Genomic DNA, 23,496 nt, shown 5'->3' on the forward strand with positions numbered 1-23,496 from the left:
CTCAAGAGCTGACTCCTAGGATGCAGGCTTTTTCAAATCACTAGAGGAGAGTTTTCAAGTTGATACACTGAATATCCTAGAAAGCCCCAATCAGTATTTTTATTATTTTTAGACTCTGCAATCCCTTTCACTATCCCTATAATAATGGCTTAGTCATTTTTAAAATTTTTGCATTACAAAAAAAGCTATTAGGTATTCTTTGTTTAGTTGTGGACATTTTACATACCACACCTTAAGTTCATTATAAATTAACAATATCCATTACAATTAAAGAGCACTTTTGATATCTTCCCATTACATATGGTGCATGTAATTTAATTTATTTAAATTAATTAAATATTAAAGAACATATGATTTATAACATAATAAATCATAAGGATGTGTCTTGTTTGCTTAGGGAACTAAGAAGTATTCAAAATGTATACCAAACAACTTTGAAATAGGGGTTATTGCACTGAGAGCCTGCTCTTAATATTTGATAATAAAAATTTTTGAGTCATGGTTATCAAAATTATTTGTTTTATAATGCTTATATATGTTTCCAAATGAAATAAAAGAAGGTTTCAGGTTGTAATTTACAAACATTTCCACATTACTACACTGCTATGCTTGGATGCTTGGTTCTTTGAAAAGAATGGTCAAATGAGCTATAATATTACTATATTGTTCCTTTGCATCTTGATACTTTTAAGTACTACAGGCAACTCAGTGTTGAGGAAATTCTAACTGAATGAATGTAATGTGTAAATTTGGTGAGAAAAAGTCACAAACAGGTTTTCAGAATAAGTATGCATTCTGGCTTTGAACCATTGATTGAATGCAGATGTGCATTAAATGATATGTTCTAGATGGATCTCATCCAACTCTCCAGTCCCATCTCTGTTTTTGATACACCATGTCCCATTGTTAAAAGTTGGCTTTTACAAATGTTCCTTCTGATATGTGAATGCTAACACACAATAAGTGTGTTTGTGGGGGGGGGGGCAGAAGTTCATTGAATTAGGGGAATTAAGGGAAGGGAGGGAGGACAGGAATAGGAAAGACAATAGAAAAAAATAGGACATAACTTTCCTACGTTCATATATGAATACATGACCAGTGTAACTCCACATCATGTACAACCACAGAATGGGAGGTCAGATCCATGCATGCATAATATGTCAAAACGCATTCTACTGTATTTTATTAAATGTTGCTTTTATGGTTTGCCTCAACAAAGTCCCTTGAGCTCTGGTTTATACTGGGTTTGGTAGGTAGACATGAAAGGTACGTTTATTCCCCTCAAGCTGTCTGAGTCTTGTGACTAAAGGCCACAGCTCCTGGAAGAACCCTGGCCATCTCCTGCCTCTTCAGACTAGGTTTGACCATGGCCCCTCCGTTTCTAATCTCAGTGTTCGTCACCATCCTAGGGGTTGCCCTCTACTCTGCACACACATTATAAATACTCTTTTTATTAAACTCTCATCAAGCTACATAATTTAAGTGTGAGTGTTTCATTCTTTTTCTGACTTAACTCTGGCTCTTCCATAAGACAGGGCTATGAATGATGACAATGTAAAACCAGGGAATGGCCTTAAACTTGGCAGCCTGAGATGTTCAGTTAAAGGAACCAAGCAGCTGAATCATGAGCTCTCTCATGTGATCACATTAAATGCCACACACACATACACACACACACACACACACACACACACACACACACACAATCAGGCAAAAACACATTCAGAGCTCAAGAGAAAATCACTCCAAATATTTATTATTCAATCAAGAAGTAGAAATTGAAAGCACATTATTAATACACCCTAAAAACCCACCAAAGCTTCAAAAACACCAGTGGGAGAAAAGATTTGCTAAGTGAAATGGCGATTTTTTAAACCCATCCAAAGAAAGACATTGTGGAATAATTGGGGTGAGACTTGGGTGAGATTTTGAAGCCTGTGGGTATGTAAGAATGTACAACTCTACTGATAAAAGTGACACCCAGCACCAAAGTTTGAAATGGCTTTTCAATCACTTAATCTGTAAATGGAAATAGAATGGTTAGCTTTCCCCCAGTCCAGGGCAGGATCTAGGATGCAAAGGAGAGTTATCATCCAGCGAGGATATGATAGGTCTAAGACCATCCCATCCTATCATTGCTTGAATCTAAGAATTCATGAGCAGCTGGACTGTAAGGGTAAACCTAATAGTGCCACATTATAGGAACATTGCATGAAGAGCTGGACCTTCCCCACTGATAACTGTGGTGTGCAGAAGCTGCAGGCACTCTGGGAGGATTGCCAGAGAACATGCACAGGAGAGGGGATGGTCGTAGCCATACAGCATTCGGGGAGTCCAGGGCTTCCAATCCACCGACCGTGCCTGCGTAAGCTGAGGCCACACAAACGGGAGTGCGATCTGACACCAGGCAATGCTTATCCTCAAATGTATTATGTGTATTGATTTTTTAAATAAAATTCCTCCAATTCCATTATGATTTGAAGTGTTGAAGTGGTGTCAGGTATAAGGCTGCCCAGTGAAAGATTCTTTTCCAAAGAGAAAAACTTACTCATCCAGATTGTCTGTGATTGTCATCCACATGTCTGATTCCAAAATGGTTGTGCCTGCCTCTCTTTTCTCTACACCTTTTCTCTCTCTCTCTCTCTCTCTCTCTCACACACACACACACACACACACACACACACATACACACACACACACACACAGAGAGAGTTATAGTTTACAATTCACAAAGTAAGAGAAAATCCAAAAGCCCCAAGGTAGCACCATGTAGGAAGAGGTAGATTCACCCAAAGGAGACTAGAAGACTGACCTCCTACTTCCCAGTCATGTAAAATGACCATCAAAATCTTTCCACTTCCCCTTCCTCCTCACTTTTTTTTTTAACTCAATCTGCTTTCAGACTAAGCCAAACTCTTTACAGGCTAAAAGGCAACCAATTGAGAGCCACTGGGTGGAACCTGAGGAGATATTACTAGTATAAAGGAGGTCCAGGCCCTGAGAACTTGGTTACCAATTGCTACATTATATTTTCTTCCCAGGTATGAGACACAACAGCAAAATCAATAAACTATTTCCAAGTTTCCTTTACCCTCCACCATCCTACTCCAGGCAATGTTTGACTGGAAGGAGTCACATTAAATGAATTAATTAAGTAATAATTAACTGATAAACAATACATTCTCTCAAATTATCTTGAACTCTTGCCAAACCCAAACTTCTCATTACCAATGTCCCATTACCAATATCAGTTTATTACTGATGTCACTGAAAACATTGTTTACTGTGTGACTGACCTCTGTTTAATCTTCCCAGAGGTTCCTGAAATCTCCTAAAGAAGAACTTTTTACACTGGAAAAAAATTCATGCCCAAATCAGTTCAGGTCAATAACATTTGGAGAAAAGCTAACAGTTCCATTTCCATTTACAGATTAAGTGATTGAAAAGCCACTTCAAACTTTTGTGCTAGATCAATAATATTTGGAATGTGAGTTTAACAGCACACAGTCATATGCCCCCACCCTGTTCCACCTCTCTTTTCCAAGTGGCACTGCATCAGAGGAGCCTGACACCAGCCAGAGGGAAAGAGGGAAAAGACATACACAACCACCACCAAGAGGGGCATCTCTTCCCAGAAACTGATAAGAAGAGCTGTGTATTTCTAGCTTCTGACCATGCTGTCATGCATGGCTCTGCTCAGCACCTTGTATCACAGTACAGATGCTTACTCTTGGACATGGGCAAAAGCAGCATTGCTCAACCTTCCATTAGTTTGCTGTTACTGACCAAATAAGTATGATAGCCAGTTTGCCTTGTAGGGAAGTTTTAACCAAATAGGAAAACTTGCTTTCAAAAATCAACCATGAGTCAGACACAGTGATGCATGCCTATAACTGCAGGAGGTTGAGGCAGGAGGATCTCGAGTTCAAGGGCAATCTGGTAACTTAGCAAAGCTCTGTCTCAAAAAAAAAAAAGAATAAAAGGGGCTGAGAATATAGCTCCATGGTAGAATGCCCATGGGTTCAATCCCTGACACCAAAACCAAAACATAACAAAAAATCAACAATCAGAGGAATTTTCTGCAAGGACACATCCACCTTTCTTAAAAAGTGCTAATTCCTTTTATTAAGACCACTGCCCTCTTGTAGTGAGCTGTACAGCAACTAAAACAGCTCTTCAGAACAGGGGACCTGGAAAAATAGGACCTTTCAGGAAACTGATGCACTGAACATTGGATTTGGGGACAGGACTTGTTAACATGGGTGCTTGCAAAAGCCATCTCCTGTGATGGCTGTGGGTGGCTGGGCCTCTTACCTTACCACACTGCTTACATTTCCCCTCCTGCCGACGCCTGTGCACCCAGTGATGACGCACAAAATTCTGTGGGGGAAACAAAGTTAAATGAATATGTGTTAATTTGCAAACCTCAATATTCATTTTTTTTTTAATGTTTAGAGACTACAGGATTATAGAAACCATAACATAAGCCCCTAGAAGCACAAAATCAAATGTGTAGATACAACTTGTTTAGCAATAAATATGAATCCACTCAAAAAAAAATGAAGCTAATTCTCTATGCCAGTGATACAATGGGAGATGGCGTTTATCCTGCCCTGTCTCCCTGTCTTCCCGGAGGCAAGCAGCCATGCCAGATTACTGTCACTCCACCTTACTAGTGAAACATGGTGCAGATTTGTGAACAGGAAACTGGGCTGGGAGATAACTCAGACAGGTAAAGGAAATACCCAAATAGAAGTGAAAAGGTGAAGGAGAAAAGCTGACACATCGACAATTGAACATGACAAATGTGTTGAATGCTTGCTACGCGGCAGGCTCCCTGGCTGCTTTCCTGCTGCCCTCAGCAACCCCTGCCACAATCCTCAATGCTGGAGGCCAGTTCTACTTCCACAGGGCCCTCTCCTCAACATTCTACCTAGAAGGAACTTAAAGAAATCAAGTTATCAGAAAGCAATAGATCCCCTGATTTGGGGCATTGATTTGAGAATCTAGAAGAAAACTGATGTCGATAAGAGACGTGAGCATATTGGTGGTGGTTTGCTGATGGTGTTTTTAACCCATCCTCTACACTAGTTGAAGTTAGTTTTCAAGGTCTGTTCTTGTCTTGGACTGTAGGAAACACAGGGGGTCCTCTTCCTCTCCCAGGTAGGTGATCCCCTGGGACAGAATCAAACAGCCCTATCTCCACTAGCTCTTAGGATGTTACAAGAGAGAGCAGGGTCATCCAAGTATCGATGCAGATAAACTCAATAGCTTAATACAACTCATCCCTCTGGAACCAATATGCCTGACATACTTCTAAGTTTTTTCTCTTGCCCTTTTCTGAGAAAACACACTTTACCTGATGATTTGTCTATGGCAGAATCTAGCCATGGTCCATATTTCCCCTTTAAAGGACCCTTAAATATATTCCTTAATTCAACAAATATTTACTAAGTGCCTACTATATGCCAAGCACACACTGAGTACAGATGGACAAAGATATGAGATAGAGGTTGAGGGAAGAAAAAAGCTTTTATCAAGGCATGAAATTCAGAATGATGAGAATATCTCCAAAAAGCACTAGTTTTATTAATAAAAAAAACACCACCTCTATTCTCTTAAAAATGTAAAATCAATTTAAAATAAAACTGAATAAAGGCTCTGGAGGTATAATGGTCTTTTAACTGCAAACTGTAAAGCAACATACTGATCCTACAAATTAGTCTAATTTTCATCTTGTTTTTCACTCTGCTCTCATTTATTAAAACAAAGATACAATTCAATATTGCTCTCAGAAAGCAGCTAATCCTAATAGCTAACACTTACTGAGTGCTATGTTCCATGAACTTTTAAAAATATTTTGTATGTAATAATGCTTTTAGTCTTCATGAGAATTTTAATAAATAGAAGTGTTGTTCCGTAGAAGTGTACCAATCAACCTCTAGGAGTTGTTAAAGTATTAAAATGTTTCTAGATTAGCTAGTAAATTGCGATTTAGCATCTCTACCATTTCGATAGCTCCTCCCCTACCACCATAACAACCCCTAATACACCCTCTCAATACTGAAGACCATTTTTACATCTTCTTAATTGAACAATTAGGATGTAAATTTCTGACATATTGTGACTCCAAGATCCTGTTCCAAATGAGTTATTGTGTGAAAACAAATCCTGCTGCCTGGGCAATGCCACAAATTTTCTCAAAAACTTCAGAAGACTGGGTTGAGTCCACCTAGTATGGGTTGTCCATGGAAGGTTAAATGTCCACATGGGCGATTTGGGGTACCATGTCTGGGTGTAGCTTTCAAGATGGTGGCAACAACTCCAGAAATGTGCCCAGTTATTAATATTCATTCCAACAATTCAGAGGAATAATTCTATTGGTGGAAGATGAAGGTCCTGGATCCTCCACCTCCTACTTTGCAGGTAAGGCTACTACTGAGTGATAGGAATTCTAGCCCCTCCTCCCCGCAAAAAAGAATTCTATCCCAGTGCCTACTTAAGGATAGGATGGGGGGGACTGAAGTCAACTGCCAACTGCAGTATTTATTCCCAATAACATTATTGTAGGGCAACTCATCAGAGGGCTCGACTTTGGTCAGAATTATCCTCCTCACTTTACAGATGAAGAAGCCAAAGCACAGAGAGGTCACAAAGAATTTAAGAGTCAAAGCAAAGACTAGAACTCCAACAGGCTGGCAGTAGAGTCTTCGCTCCTTCCATGGCATCTCTATGCCTCCTCAACTCTGAAAGATTAGGTTCAAGCTACTTCAGCATGACACACCAATCAATGACTTCAATGACAGTCAGGAGTGGAAATATTGAACACATAAAAATGTCAGACACTAATCAAAAAGGATTGAAAAAATTTAATACAATTGCTGTTATTTTAGCAGAAACTGAGGGAGATTGAACAATATCATTGATGTTAAGAGAAATTCTGCACTTATCGAGATTATAAATCACCTAGTGACTATCAATTTAAGAAGGGAAATGTTGGAAGAATTGGGTGCAATTAACCTATGAGAAATCATGGCTGACTCATGGGATCCTTGAGCTAGTAACAGCTCCACTCAAGAGATTAAACCTACAATTTCCACAGATCAACAGTTATTTAGAAATTATATGACTTAATCATTTGTACTACAACATCTTCTTTTTTAAAAAATTTATTCATTTATTTCTGATTTGTTATACATGACTGTAGAATGCATGTCAGTTCATAGTACACAAATGGAGCACAATTTTTCATTTCTCTAGTTTACACAAAGTAGAATCACACCATTTGTGTCTTCATACATGTACCTAGGGTAATGATGTCCATCTTATTCTACCACCTGTGCTACCTCCATATCCCCTCCCTTCCCCTCCCTCCCCTTTGCCCTACCCAAAATTCCTTCATTCCTCCCATGCTCCCTCCCCACCCCCATCCTCATTATGGATCAGCATCCACTTATCAGAGAAAACATTTGGCCTTTGGTTTTTTTAAGATTGGCTTACTTCACTTAGCATGATATTCTCCAACTCCATGCATTTACCTGCAAATGCCATGATTTTATTCTCTTTTAATGCTGAATAATATTCCATTGTGTACATGAACCACAGTTTCTTTATCCATTCATCTATTAAAGGATATCTAGGTTGGTTCCATAATTTAGCTATTGTGAATTATAGTTCTGCTATAAATATTAATGTGGCTGAGTCACTACAGTATGTTGTTTTTAAGTCCTTTGGGTATAAACCAAGGAGTGGGATAACTGGGTCAAATTGTGGTTCCATTCCAAGTTTTCTAAGAAATCCCCATATTGCTTTCTAGATTGGTTGCACCAATTTGGCAAAAAGAGTTCTAATACCATGTAGTTTAGTTCATTTAGGGAATAGGAGAAAACATCTTAAATTTTTATTTAAAAACTAATGTAAGGGCTGGGGATGTGGCTCAAGTGGTAGGGCGCTCACCTGGCATGCGCGGGGCACTGGGTTCGATCCTCAGCACCACATAAAAATAAAGTTGTTGTGCCCACCAAAAACTAAATATTAAAAATCTCTCTCTCTTAAAAAAAACTAATGCATATGATTCTACCAGTCATTAAACATCTTGAGTATTATCCTTCCAAGAAAATAAGTGGGAGACTGAGGTCATGAAGGCACAGAGAAAGTAACTTATCCATTATCTTGACCGTAGAAGAAACTTAAAAACTAAGCTCTATGATTTGAGATGTCAAGCAGTTGTTATTCAGAGTTCTTCTTCTTCCTAATATAAATTGATCCTATTGCTGCTTTAACATAGTTTGAACAAAGTATATCCAATAAATGTACGTTGAGCTGAATTGAATTCTCAACCTTACTTCTTTGACAATTAAGTCATGTGGTTATCATTTAGGGGAGGAAAAATCATCAGTTGCCTTCATCAGTGAGATAAAGAAAACCTTTATTTCCCAAGCACCTTAATTCTTCACACAATTTTCCTTTGACAATTATTCATACCTCCCAAATTGTTGGACTAAAATTAGATTTGTCTATGTTCTTTTGACCATTATTCATATCTCTTAAATTGTTGAACCGATATTAGATTTGCCTCCAAATGTGAATGTTGATGAATAGTTGTTAAGACAGAACATCAAAGTTTCTAACACATTAATACCTTTTCGTCACTCATCAATAATTTCTGAATTATTCATATACTTCAAGTAAGTATAAGTAAGTAAGGGAAAAAGCCATTACTTATAGGAGTTAAAATATCGATGATATATTATTTCAAGACTTTTCTGCAGCTGGGCAAGGTGGCACAAACCTGTAATCTTAGCAAGTCAGGAGGCTGAGGCAGGAGGATCATGAGTTTGAGGCAAGCTGGGGATGTAGCTCAGGTGTAAAGCACCCCTGGGTTCAACCCTCAGTACCAAAAGAAATAAAATAAAATAAAAAATACCCAGTGTTGTTAGCTGAGACATATAACACAATTGCACAGTTATTTTCAAACAGCCAATGCAATTCAAAATATTATTCATAGAATGCTTGAAAGGATCTTAGAAATCACAACCCAATCCATATGGCTTATGACTAAGAAAACTGAGTTCCAAAAAGATTCAACTTGGAGAAAGCAATCCAACAAATATTCATTAGAAAACAGCTGCGCTCCAGGCACTATACACTGCCAGGAGACGGTGACTAACAATCCCCACACTCAAGACTGACCACCTATTAGAAAAGAAGCAGAGTTGAACTGAACCCAGATCAACTAATGCTAAAGTGAACGTTCTTTCATTTCCATTGAGTACTCTACTGAAAGTCTCTTAAGAATCACAAATGAGTCATAGTCATAGTTTCATCTTGTATATGTCCTTTTAGACTAAAAGTTCTTACACACTTTGGAAGAAATGCACCCCCTTATAAAAGCACTGAAGCCACAGATACTCATCGATCACATACTCTGTGTCCTGGAACATTAGTCTGTGATAAGCTCCATGATTGATCTCCCAAGGCTTACACTAAAGGGGAGAAACATTGTCAGGCAACAAATAGCTATAAACATAAATAATTATGACATATAAAATGACCTAATGGGGAGAACAAGGAACTTTGACAAAGAACACAGTGCTACCTGCTTACACGTGGTATCAAGGAAGAGCTCTGCAATGGAGCAAGTTCATCTGTTGAGTGGTATTGGGAGGTGAGACCTTTTGTTAGGTAACTCGTTCTTGAGGGTAGAGGCCTCGTGAATGGCATTACTACCTTATGAAAAGGCCCCCCTTGGATCTTTTGCTTTCTTTCCTCTGAAAGAGGATGCAATAAGAAGGCAGCATTCTGCAACTTGGAAGACAGCCCTCATCAGAATTGGACCATGCTGGCATCCAGATCTTGGACTTCCCATCCTCTAGAATTCTTAAAAGAATTCTGTTGTTTATAAGCAACCCAGTCCAGGGTATTTTGTTACACAGCTTGAACTGACTAAGACAAGCTCTGAGAGGATGATAATTGAGAAGAAACCTAACTATAAGAAGTAGCTAGTCATTTAAAGAGATTTATAATATAACAATAAATTATGCAAGGATCTACAGGTAAGGGATATCTTGGGATGCGCCTTGGGAACTGAAATAAAATTCCTGTGACAACTGTGTAGAGCTGGAGAGACAGGCAGGGGCCAGACTTACAAGTTTCTCAGTCTAAGACAAAGCATTTAGATTTTTTTCTAAGTGCAATGGAAACCACTGGAGAGTTTTAATCTGGAAAATGTCATTATCTAGATTTCATTTTAAAAGATCACTCCATCAAATCACAGGTAGATTGGAGGGAGAAATAAAAACAACCATGGAGAGGTCAAAGATAAGAAATCATGGCACCTTAGTCTAAGCTATTGTCAACAGAAAAGGAGATAAATGGATGGATTTAAAATATTTTTGTGAATAAAATCAGTAAGACTAGCAAAGAACTAGAGGCAGAGAGTACATGAGAGCAGGAATCAGTGAGAACCTACTCTAGTTTTCCCAACTAGAAGCTCATTTTCTGAGTTGCAAAAAAAAAAAATAGGGAAAAATGGTTTTATGGTGAATATAGGTTTGATGCATTATATCTGAGATGATTGTGATACATTCAACGGACATGTCAAATGAACTCCAGAAAATGTAGACTGGAAATATAAAGTCCGTTGTTATTAACTCTCCTAATAAGAGCAGACAAAGATAAGAACACAGATGAATCCCAGAAGGATTTGTCGAGGTCAGGGGTGTGAGCAAAGAAAGACTTTAGGAAGGCCGATCCAATGAAGAGGAAAATTAGGAAAGAGCGATGTGGGAAGTCAAGAGAGGAGAGCATTTCAAGAAGAACCAAATATTGATATTTTGAATACTTTTTTAGAGACTGAATAAGAACAGAAAAGTAATGAGTTTGGCTTCAGGGAGATCTTGGCAACATTGAGAAAAGCAATTTCAGCGAATCCATAGAGAAGAAATGAGATCAGAACAGGTTAAAATGACTAGAAGATGACATACTAAAAATAATTTTTATGGATGATACTTTCTGGAAGCTTGGCAGTGAACAGCAAACTGAGAATCAGAGCAGCAGGAGAGACACAGTCGGTAGTTAAGGAACACTCTTGTTTATTTGTTTGTTTGTTTTTTAAGATGACAACTATTAGAGCATGCTTTTGCTGATGGAAACAGTCTAGACCTGGTGAGAGGTGGGGTAGTTGTAAACACAGGAAAGGAAAGAATATCAAGTCCTTGATAAGAAGATGGGGGAAGAGATCCAAGATCTTATGAAGGGTCTACATACAGAGAAGAGGAGCAACAAACTAATAAAAATTAAAAAAACTTGGATTAAAAAATCATACGTACAATGAAAATTATCTATTATCCAACTAGCCATTCTGTAAAGAGAAAAATTGAGGGACAGGGAGTAAAAGGTAGTTATATATATATGTTGTATTCTTTAGAACAAAATTCTGGGCTTTCAATTTTCCTAAATAAAACAACTAACTTCATTTGAGCTATCACTGAGCCATCTTCTGGCCAATACTGTAGTACATCACGGTGGGCACCGAGGACACCCACAATGCTATCGTTTTTCTCACACTTCCCTCATCCATTGCTGCCATATTGGACAGACACCAAATGGGGAAGGCAACTGATAGAAGAACTATTTTTCCTCTCTCCATAACCTCCAAATCCAATCTTTTCCCATATTTTCTTTTAATCCCCTTGCATTCATCAATAACACTGAGATTACTCTTTTTCACAGTGTCTTTTTTTAAAAAATAGGCTTTCATATTTTATGCAGGCTGACGTCAAACTCTTGGACCCATGGGATTGTCCTGCCTCAGCCTCCCAAGTAGCTGGGACTATAGTCATGCACAATCTCTTCTCTTTTTATTTAACTGTTTTTAAAATTTGTGATTTTCTTTGTGCTCAGACATCTTCTATTCCTTTTCTACACATCAATCTGCCATCATAGCTTTTATTATTATCTACATATGCCAATGACTCATAAACCTTACCTCCTGCCCATTCTTCTTCCTAACTTCCAACTCAGATATTGTTGTTGAATATCTCCAATTGAGGGCCACCTCAAACATGATAGTTCTGTAATTAAATTCATCACCTCCCCTCTATTTCCAAATCACTCCTTTTCGATATTAATCAGTTTTGCAAGGTAGAGGTCTGGTTTATTCAGTCTCCCCACCCCCACTCCCAACTCATGTCCAAAATCCAATCAATAACCATATTCTGTCAATTTGTTTAATTCAGTCTAATGTCTACCACCCACATTACTCTTGGTTCAGGTCACCTCTCTTATTCACAAAATAGAATTAAAATCAATCAACAGACAGATAGCATCTATTTCTTCCTTGCTTTTTCAACTGTGATGTCCCCCACTCTCTGGCTCAAATCAGTCTGACCGTGGTTTCCCGACTATTTCTTGCTTCTATGGCTAGAAGAGCTTCTTAAATTTCTTAAGTTGTTTCTATGCCTTCAATACTACTCCAGGACTGTGTGGTATCCCCTCCACACAGCAGTCAGGTATAATATATTCAGCTTAAACAGTCAATGTCCTCCAAACTCCCCTCATGACAAAACACTCCGGGTACAACCTGGCTCCCAGGAATCTGCAAGGTCTAGCTCTTGCCTGCCTCACAGGCCACATATCTTACTCGGCTCCCCCAATACAGTTTGTATGCTGCTGTGCTTTCTGTCTAGAAGACTCTCACTCACCTCGTCACCACCCCCTGCACACCTTTTTAAGTTAGATAACTCCTGCACATGTCAGTTTAGTGCCCACCTCTTCCAGGAAACCACTTATTTAACCCCTTTCCAGTCTCTCCCATTCATGACTACACAGAGCTGGTATAAGGAATACACTAGCTGGGAAGGTTTCCAAGGGCTAAATCTATAAGTGGAACTAAAATTCATATCACTGGGAACCTAAATGAAGTAAAGAAAACATGCTAGCTAAAATTCTTATTTAGCAGACTTTCTTTGAGGAGAGTACCACATGAGATGGCAGTGTTGGGGACACAATGGGTAACATCTGGCATGCTAAGCAACATTCTAAGAAGGATGGTTTCTGTTAATGGTAGGCTTTAGGTTTGCTGACTGGGGAGTGCAATTTTGACTTATTTATTTGACTTAACAGATGAAAACACTGTGATTTAGAGAGAGATGCCAAAGGTCAACTATATCGAGAATGGCTTTGAAAGCAGATAGTCCAATTCCAATTCCAGCATTCACGTGATGTTATGGTTTAGATATGAGGTGTCCTCCAAAAACTCATGGATGAGACGATGCAAGAACATTCGAAAGTGAAATGACTGGATTCTGAAAGCCTTAACCCAATCAATGAATTAATCCCCTGACTGGAATAATTCAGTGGTAATTGCAGGTAGGTAGAATGTGGCTGGAGGAGGGGGGTTTCTAGGGGCATGCCTTTGGGGTATATATTTAGTGACCTGATATTAGAGTCTCTTTCTCTCTCTCTCTCTCTCTCTCTCTCTCTCTCTCTCTCTCTCTCTCTCTCTCCTTTCTGATAATCATGTGAGTTTCACACACACACACACACACACACACACACAAAATATCTCTCTCTCAATATCTCTCTCTCTCTCTCTCTCTCTCTCTCTCTCTCTCTCTCTCTCTTTCTCTCTCTCTCTCTCTCTCTCTCTCTCTCTCTCTCTCTCTCTCCCAGGCTACCATGATATTCTGCCTCACCTCAAGTCCTGAGGAATGAACAGGGCCAGCTATGTGGACTGAGACCTTTGAAATAAACTTTTCCTCCTTGCTATTTATTGTTCTTGTCAGGTCTTTTAGTTACAGTAGCAAAAAAAAGTTGGCTAAAACACATGAATAACCATTAACTATGCTGCCCCCTGAATAGCTTAATGCCCCCCACTCAAAATTAACAAAATAGAATTTAAATCAATCAACAGACAATAGCATCTATTTCTTTCTTGCCTCTTCAACTGTGATGCTCCCCACTCTCTGGTTCAAATCAGTATGACCGTGGTTTACCAACATATCTAAAGTGCAGTGTCCAAATGTCCAAGAGACTTATGAGATTTTATTGACTGTATATATTAGTGGATTAATAAATAACTGATTTTAGAATACTTAGAGAGGGAATTTATTTTTCAATCCCAGGTGAATATCTAGGAGTCCAGTGATTCCAAGGTGGGATCTGATATGGAGCCTCAAATTACTCACTTCTTGCCAGTCATGGGGGTGCCTCCTTAGACTCAAGAAGCTAAGGCAGGAGGATCCAGAGTTCAAAGCCAGCCGCAGAAATTTAGCAAGACCCTAAGCAACTTGGCAAGACCCTGTCTCTAAATAAAACATAAAAGGGGCTGGCAATGTGGCTCAGTATTTAAGCACCCCTGGGTTCAATCCCTGTTACAAAAAAAAACAATTACTCACTTCTCTTGGTGATCTTGAGCCTCCTTCTCGAAACGTTGGCTTACATCTGAAATTAATCTGTCATTTAAAAAGAAAAGCATTTACATTAGGGATAGCATCAGACTAAATTGAATTACCTAAAACCATCCAACAATGACAGACACTGAGGCTACAGAAAAAAAAAGTAAAGAATAAGGAAGAAAGTTTACTGCTATTCTCAGTGCTTTGAAATCATCACATTAGATAATCTACAGACACATCAACTGATTCACTATCTCCACTTTCCATCCCCTCCTTGTCACTAATGAAATCACAGCATCTTTCAAAAATAAGGCTCTCAAACAGAAAATCAGAAATAGATAAGAAAGAGTCAGAGGAAAACTACAGAGAAGTTAAACCACCCAGATGGGTTTTAAAATTGAAAAGTAGAAAATATAAACTTGAGAAATTGAAAATGTTGTAAGGATTATTCCAACAATAGAAAAAGTATTCTATTTTATAGAAGGATTCAGCAGCCCCTTACTTTAAGTGGGGAGGTCTCCTACGTGGTACACTTCCATCATCTTCAACTACAGTAGAACGTGAAAGTGTAAGAATGAAGGAGATGAATAAGTGGAGTTGGGATGGGAGAGAACATATTAAGATCAAACGTCAGTGGTCATTGCCACACCATCTAGGTCACCAGTATTGTCAGTGAAATTAAGTGAATGCTGCGTAGAACTAAAATATCTCAATGCATTTACACATGTCAGCTTGAAAACACAGATAATGCACAGAGAATCACACATGGAAATGGAGAGGGACTCTTGAAAGTAAGCAGCAGAAAATCACTATTGGATCCTTTCCTTTCTCCCAAATGTCAAATAAATGCACTATGAAGAATTTTCTTCTTTGTAGATAACACACCCTCAGGCTGCCACTTCCAGCCCCAGCCACACATTTACCCTGCACGAGCAAAAGCACTGACCAAGAAGCCCAGAGAAAAGACTGAGCGCTGGCAGAGAACATTATTCATCCTAAGAGGTAACATAAAATTATTGCAATTGACACTTAGCAAACAACACAGTGAATTACGCTTAAAACTCTTTTTACTACTAATCTGTTAATCATGTTGGACTTCCTATTTTTTTAAAGGGCATTTTTTTCCAAAAAGTTGGAAATGGAAACTGACACCCAGTCTTTGAAGACCAAACACCTACAATAAAGGAGGCGGCAGCAGGTGGCGCTCTCTTACCTTTTCTAGCTGCTCGATGCAGGCGGTGTGGACCACGATTTTACAGACTGCACACTTCCTCCTGAGAGCCGATTTCTACAACATTCAATTCAAAATACAGGAAAGAAATGTTAACAGTCTGTGTGAAGACTTCCCTGGTATAAGGACTGTATATGTACACAAATGAAACATTGCCATTCTTTCATACCAAGTGAATTTGAAACTTCATCAAAATATTAAACATCAGGACAAACTTAATGATCTTGTCTCACCAAGTAGTTCCACAGTGGCCTGGCCGGTCTCTCCCAAGTATCATAATGTCCCAATGTCATATGGAGCATATGATATGAATTGGGCACTTTATTCCATTACACTACTTCTAAGTTTGAAACCTAGCAATGTAGGCATTATTTTATCTCTTTAAAAAAAAAATTGTCACATTTTCATTTGAGCAATTAATCTTTCTCATCTAGCTTCTGATTTTCTGTTTGAGAGCCTTACTTAGTTCTGCATTCAAATCAAGCATTCATTTCCTACTGCCAGAAAGTCTATATTTCAAGGGGTCAATCACCTTAGGCTTCAGTTCCAGGTATAAATCTATACTAAGCTACTTGGATTTCTGCTCTTCCCTTCAGGAGAGAGAACACAGTTCTAGTTCTTATACCCAAGAAATAATAATAATGATAGCAACCACAACAGCAAACTCAGCAAGGACAGTTAATACAACACAGGGCTTGCCGCATGCCCTTATCAGTATTCACAAATAGCAACTCCCTTAACCAAACCCCCACAACTCTATGAAATAGGTAGTTATCTTCCCAGGTTACAGATGAGAAGAGTGAGGCCTGGGAAGGGACCTGCCCAAGGTCACCTAATTAAGTGGATAGCAGAGTCAGACTGTCTGACTCCTAAGCATTACTCAATTTGGCCTCTCTGACAATTGGTTGTGTTTAAATTCACAATAAAAAGCTTTTTAAGGTTTATCTTTTCTCTGATAATAAAGAGCTGCGGGGAGAGGTGAACAGGGGCTCTACATTTCGTCACTACCAGGGTCCTGTAGCATTTAAGCTGGGAACGCTGAGATCTCTGCAAGGACATCTGAGTCCGTACTTCTGAGTTTGCGAACTAGAAGAAACTTCTTACAAACAACCTATCTGCCAACAGTCCACCGAAGCCACCAAGTGCGAAAGGCGGTCCCTTTCCTTTTAGAAGGCACCAGAATAGACTAAGAGCAACTCCCCCAACGCCCCGTCTGATGAGTGGCTGCCTCTGCTGGGGTGTCGTATTGGAGGCGACTTTGGCAGTGGGGTAGGAAGGAGCCCAATCCTGGTGCTGCCCACGGAGACTGGAGGGACTGCAGATAGCCACCTTGGAAAGGGGCAGCAAAAGGAAAGAAACTGCCCCGTCCTGCTCCCTTGATGGTTCCAGTTATTCAACATGGGGGCGTGGGGGTGGGCTCCCGTTGGTACCAGTGATGACAGTGTTGTCAGCTCAGCTATCAAAGAAACAGCTAAAACACTGTTTTACCACAACAACGAAAACTCTGGAATGTATTCACTGACTGAAGTTAATTGATCCTGTTGGTGGATGCTTTGATCACTCTTTCCCGTACCTAAAGAGAGAACATGGTCTTCAATGTTGAATGAATTTGACAGTCAATTGATTCTACAAGTAACAAGGGATAAGGGAAACTAAAACAACTAGTAACACTACTGAAAACTGTCTTGCTCTACTCCTAAACACAGCAGAAGAGAAGCAGGAGGAGAAGGTGGGGGGAAGAGGAAGAGGAGGACGCACACTACAAGAGAATTCTCCGAAGCAGTCGTCACAGCAGTAACAGAAGCAGCAGCAACAACAGTAATACAATTTGACCTTGTGAATTTTCATGAGAGGAATGGCCGCAGACAAGTGCCTGGGCTCTCCTGTTTCCTGCGCATATCCTGGTAGGATTTGCTTTAGTGCCACCTGCAGAAAACCCTTGGGGCATTTGAGTCCCACTAACAGAGTTACAGAGATGCCAGGGAAACTGGAGTTGGTTCTAGGCAGCTTCTTGCCATCCAGAACACCCCTAGATAACACTGCACACAAGCCAAGCAGGCCACTGCAGGTGAGCTACCCCTTAGGCGCTATGATTTAAGGTGTCTGAAAAGCCCCCTTTCTAGTCCATACCTGCAATCTGGGTCTAGCTTTGTGCCTGATATCAAGCTTTGCATTGGAGGTGTCTTCGGAGTCATTGAGGAGGATGGGAAAAGAAATAGAGTGGGCTCAGGAAGCCTGTGAACTCAATAAACCCAGAACACCTCTTCCTTTCTTTGTTTTCCACATCAGGATTGTGGGTCAAAATCCCTATTAGATAAGGGATCTGGGATCCTGGAGTTTAAGAGCCACTGCCTCAAGATATGCCATCACTCAGCTTTCTGGGATGACATGTAAATACGCTAACATCATTCACCGTGAACACTTCAAGAGCGACTATCTATGGCTGACAACATAGGAAATAAAGTGCTGTATGTGGCAAAACTAATTTTAATTAAATAATATTGAATTCTGAAAGACCCTCTTAAAATATATCACATGTTTCTGCGCCTCCTGAGGCAGCAAATATTGACCGTAATCTGGATTCTTCTTCAAAGTCCAGTCATTTTTCTTTCCTCTCCTACCATCTGACAGAAGACCCTTTCAAATCATTGTTCCTGTCTTTGTTGCCCAGGATTTCCTACATGACAGCTACTGGGCAGCTTGTGATCTGAAAATCAGATAATTAAATTTTATAAACATATACAAAATTAAGTGAATAAATTCTGAGTGAAGGCCCAAGTAAAGAACGTGGATTATAGTTCCTCAACTGACAACAATTGCTTCAATGGATCCAAAGGCAACTGCTGACTTTTGGTTTTGACTATGTTTCAATTGGCTAAGGCTATCTGAAGTGGCTAGAAAATAAGCTTTTGAGCAGAACTTGCTCCAAACATGTAGAATTTTGTGCTTGTTTATGTTACAATTTTTGTTTTGAAAATTTTATCTAAATACAGGCAATACAACATGAAGCATACTCTATTCTAAATACTTTCACTAATTCTCTTTTTTCCTAAATAACTCTTACTTAAGCCAGCTCGTCCTTCGCTATGAAAGGTGATGAATTAAATCAAGTCAGTAACAAATCATCCAATAGGTTATTCTTCCTATTGGGACACAATTGTTACAGAACCTAGCACAAAAACATAATTGAAAACAGAAACATTATCTGGGACACTAAGTCCATGTTCAAAAATTAAAATTGTAAAAATGTATTAATTTGTTCTCATCAGTGAATTTAAAGGTCATTTGGGCTTTCTACTTTAAATTTCAAATAGAGTAACCTCAGTGCCCTTAGTAAGGGTTTCCTGATTTGATCAGTGTTGGTATTCAAAATAAACCCATTAATCTGTGTGTGTGTGTGTGTGTGCGCGCATGTGTGTATGCTTTTATAGCATATTTGTAGAAACTAAGAATAGATCACATCCCATCTGTTATGGTTTGGATATGAGGTGTCTCTCAAAAGCCTCTGTGTTAATACAGAAATGTTAAGAAGTAAAGTGATTGGATTGTGAAAGCTGTAACCTAATCTGTCCATCCTAGTTTGAATGGACTGTTGACTAGGTGTTAACTGTGGATTGGTAGGTGTGGCTGGAGGGGGTGGATGGGGGGGGTAAGCCCTGAAAAGCTTGTTCTTCCGGGTGCCCTTTCCTTTCCTCTCTGTCTCTGCTTTCTGGCTGTCATGAAGTGAGTCATTTTCCTCCAGCATGCCCTTCTGCCATGATGTTCTGCCTCATCTTGGGCTTAGCGCCACATACTTGGCCAGCCATGGATTAAACCTCTGGAAACATAAGCCAAAATAAACTTCTCCTCCTCTAAGTTGTTCTTATAGGCTATTTCGGTCACAGCGATGAAAACCATCACATCTCACTTTTATCTACTAAAATCATGATGGGCCTTTACTTAAATAATTACATGAAAGGGGCTGGGAGATAGCCCAGTGACAGAGCCCTTGCCTAGGGTGCCTAGCCCCCCAGCAATCCCCGAAATAACCATAATAACAAGATGGCATGCTATGTTTGAGCCTGGCAGGCCTGGTCTAGCGGCCATACCGTGGCTAGAAGAGGAAGCACACTGAAAGTTCTGGCTTGGCCCTTTATCATTTTCCATACTACAGGAACGGCTGGCCTTCCAAGCAGGGGCAGCTCCTCACCAAACTGCTGCTCCTGTCAAGCAAGGAAGCAAAATTGCCACAGCTTTAGAGCCCTGGAGCTGGGGGTATCAGTTCCAAGGACAGAAAGACGAGAGGCAATCAGTGGCCACAGGACAGGGTTTCATATCTCTCCCAACCACAACCTCTGGCTATAGGACAGCGATCTTTAATTCCCTTGAGCAAGAGAGATGATTTCTGCTAAGTTATCATGAATTCCTGGTGGAAGTAGAATCTGATAGAGGGAAAAAGGAAGGCGAGGAAAGGAGAAAGGGAAGGAGGAGAAAAAGAAGGAGGGGGGAAATAAAAATGGAAAGAAAGGAGAGGAAGGAAGAGAAACGGGAGGAGAGGGGGGAACGGCAGGATGGGTTGAGAGGGACGGGAAGGACTTGAAGACTTCAGGACCGTGGTAAGTTGCTTTCATAGGTCTGTGGTTATGAAAGGATCCTGCCTTCTTGCATCCCAGGGCAACTGGAATTCAATGTTTCTTGGCCCCAGCAGTGTGCTGTTGGACCCCAAGGAGCAGGTAAGACAAGGCTACCTTCCCAACAAGGTACACACCAAACCTTTCCTCTCCTTAAACAGAGGGCAGATTATCTTACCTGCTGACCACATATCTCCTGCTGTAGCCTGAAGAACACCCCTCACCCAACCACCAGGTTTAACCACCAGAAATCAGGAGTCTTTGTGGCCACCCATTGATTTCCCTGGCTCGGGAGGGTGCAGAGGCCAGAACCCGCTCCTGCCTCCCAGAATACCAGGGTTAAGTTTGGACTCACAGCTTGTCACTTTAGACAGAGACACCAGAGTGAAGCCCCCAGACCTGAGGCAGGGAATTGCTGCTTCTACTGAGTCCTGTAAGCCAGGAGGCCACGGGGAGAAGCAGGGAGGCAGCTTCAGAGGGGCTCCTAGGGGAAGTTTCTGCTGAAGCTGAAAAAGCCCAGGGAAAGGGAACCCTGGGGAGGCTGGGGGATGGGCTTCCCTGAGCCCCTTGGCCTTCCTAGATCAGAAGGTTCTCCCTTCTGACCACCAGGCTCAGCCACAGGGGCACTCTGGTGAGAGGGCAGGAGCAGGGCAGTGCAGCCCAGGAGGCTGGCCTCCACCGGGTTCTCTCTCTGAGGGTGGGGCTAAGGGGATGCTTGGTGAATGACAGGAAACTTCCTAGCTTTTAGAATGTCAGGAATTTGGAGTCCTTTAGGTGAGGACTGCCTCTCTGGGCAACAAAAAACAAGAACATTTTTTTTTTTTTTTTTTTTTGCTGTATAATCCAAGGTAAATGAAAACAAGAGTTCTTTGATTTGTTTAAAACCTCATTAGAAGAAATGACAAGCATACTTGGCAAGTCCTGCTTCTCTGGGGAGCCTGGGATGCAATCTGTAAATTGGTATTAGGAAAAATGGAGAATGACATTATCTGAAAGTTTCATGAGTAAGACTTCAGAGCCAAAGTCCAGCCTCCACTGTCCCTCATCTGGCTCCTCTTTTCTCCCAGCAGAACACGGAATGTTTTGAGACCAGCCTCTACCTCAGAGCAAAGCCTGTCCAAGGAAGGGGGCGTGACCCTTGTCCTTGGAAAGACCCACAGAGCACTCCTAGGCACATACCCAACCTGCTGAGTTGTTTGTCTGTAAATAACAGGAGAAATCTGCAGAGCCAGGTATCCCTGACTCAGTCAGGCTAGGTGAGGACATATAGCAACCCGCTAGCAACCACCAATCAGCATGATATAGGGAAAATAACTGGGATGCCAGATGACCTTTCCAGTAGTTTATGGTGGTTGATAACAAGTTGAGAAACCATGTAGTTCAGCACGTACTTGTGAATTAAATGAATCAGTTCAAACGAATCCCCCTCTTGTACTGACCAATTACCCTTACCCAACTTGTTCCCGCCAGTGAATGTGCTAATCATGTTTTAGAGTTGTTATTTGATTTTCCCACGGTGTGTGATGATTTGCTAAGAGATGCTATGATGTATGTGAAGTCCCTGCCTCCCCCAAAGAGTGTATAAAACTGCTGCAAACCCTGGGCTCAGGGCCTCTCAGCATCACCAGTCGTTGTGTGCGCGTGGAGGACGGAGCTAGCTCGCAATAAATACTTCTTTGCTGCTAACATGGATCTTGGTCTCTGGTGGTCTTTTGGGGGTCCTGAATTCGAGCATAACAGTTTCACATAAGTCAGGAGGGTGGCCAGCTGAGGTCCCAGCACACGCCTACTGGACATCCTGGGATTTTACCAGATCTGTTCAGAGCAACAGAATCTCATGATCTTAGACCAAGGAACCAAGATGCACATATCTGGAGGAGTCTGTGACCCAAGGAAAACTCGGAGATTTCCTTAGAAGGTTGACTTCAGTAGAATGGCACTTGTGGAGGGTCCTATCCCTCAGCCTGGAAAGGAAGGCTTTATTTGTGAAGACCCATGTGTTGGTAAAAATGTGACCTCTGTACAGACAAGGCCCTGGTAAGGGCTGAATCCCTCTGAGATGGTATTCCACCATCAACATCCTAGATGATAAATGATGCCAAAAGTATCACAGAATATCTGAAAGGAAAAAATAGCAGAGACTTCTGGAAGATGGGTGGGGGAATGTGTGCACCAAAATCCTTATGCCAGGCTCCAATGTGTATCAACACATCTGTGTGGCAGCTACCTGAATCAGGATGGTCTGACCTACTGTCACACACACACAGAGAATTTCTCATGTGGCTGGAACAATCTGTGAACCACCAGCTTTTCCAGAATATATCTGTGGAAATTCAGTCAACAGATCACTCTAACATCACTCCAGGTAGAAGGCAGAGGAGAACGCTCTGTCTTGGGAGAAGCTGGCAAAATGTTAGGAGAGAGCTGCACATGGTGAAATGTTAAAGAAACAGCTCAGACAATAAAAGGTATAATTTAGAGGAGAGTAAGATTGCAGAGGCTGAGTCAGTAAGAAAGGCCTCAAGGAGAAATCCAATTCCTGAATTTAGCCTTAAAAGATGTATACGTTTGAAAAATCAAAGACATTCCAGCAGAGAGATCAAAAGTTATCATTATTTAACAGGCACTGATGCCTTCTGAAAGGAACTGAGCCTGGCTTCAGTAAGTGAGGTGGGCACAGAGCTGCCGGGCTCATGGGTGTCCACTTGCACAAGTTATATGTTGCACAAGGTTCGGTGTTTGAGTTTGATCACGTGCACTTAGTTGGGGGATCGGGCACAATGGGCGTCCACAGATGTGCACAGTGGGTTTGCTGTGTCATAAGGGGTTGCCATAGAACTAGCAAAGCAGAACTATTTCTAAGACACCCAGGTGTTTAAAAAAAAAAAATCTTAGCATTACAGGATGGTGGAGATTCTGCTGTGTTTTTCCACACAGCTGTAATCCAACACCAAGTTCAGTACCTGACACAGATATTCTGGAAGAAGAAGGAAAGGAGAAGGGAAAAATGGCAGTCTTGGAGACGTTAGGAGACAAAATCCCCACTAGAACATGGGCTTCTCATAATGGACAATCCTGCAAGAAGTAATAATAACGCTGTCTGAGGAACACAAGACCTCTACAGACCACAGGGGAAACAGGGTCAGGGCTCCACTGCTGTGGGGCAACTCTTTCATCTGACAAATCACATGTCCTCTGGGGATCCCCAGGAAGACCTGATGGGGGGGCCAGGCTGGGGGGGGGCAGACTGAGGGCT

The 23,496-nt window shown here is 40.8% G+C and overlaps 1 protein-coding gene across 12 annotated transcripts in view; it reads right to left on the minus strand.

The window, feature by feature from the left end:
• The window catches only part of Dgki (diacylglycerol kinase iota), a 425,847-nt gene that overhangs the window by 239,763 nt on the left and 162,588 nt on the right, over positions 1-23,496 (minus strand). For all 12 annotated transcript variants that reach the window (XM_078040589.1, XM_078040592.1, XM_078040591.1 and 9 more), the window contains exons 4-6: positions 15,613-15,687; positions 14,400-14,456; positions 4,315-4,380 (exon numbers count right to left, since the gene is read on the minus strand). In XM_078040589.1, the coding sequence (XP_077896715.1) occupies positions 4,315-4,380; positions 14,400-14,456; positions 15,613-15,687 (198 nt within the window). The remainder of the gene's footprint in view (positions 1-4,314; positions 4,381-14,399; positions 14,457-15,612; positions 15,688-23,496) is intronic.

This window comes from Ictidomys tridecemlineatus, chromosome 2, assembly GCF_052094955.1.
Source record: "Ictidomys tridecemlineatus isolate mIctTri1 chromosome 2, mIctTri1.hap1, whole genome shotgun sequence".
Classification (NCBI taxonomy): domain Eukaryota; kingdom Metazoa; phylum Chordata; class Mammalia; order Rodentia; family Sciuridae; genus Ictidomys; species Ictidomys tridecemlineatus.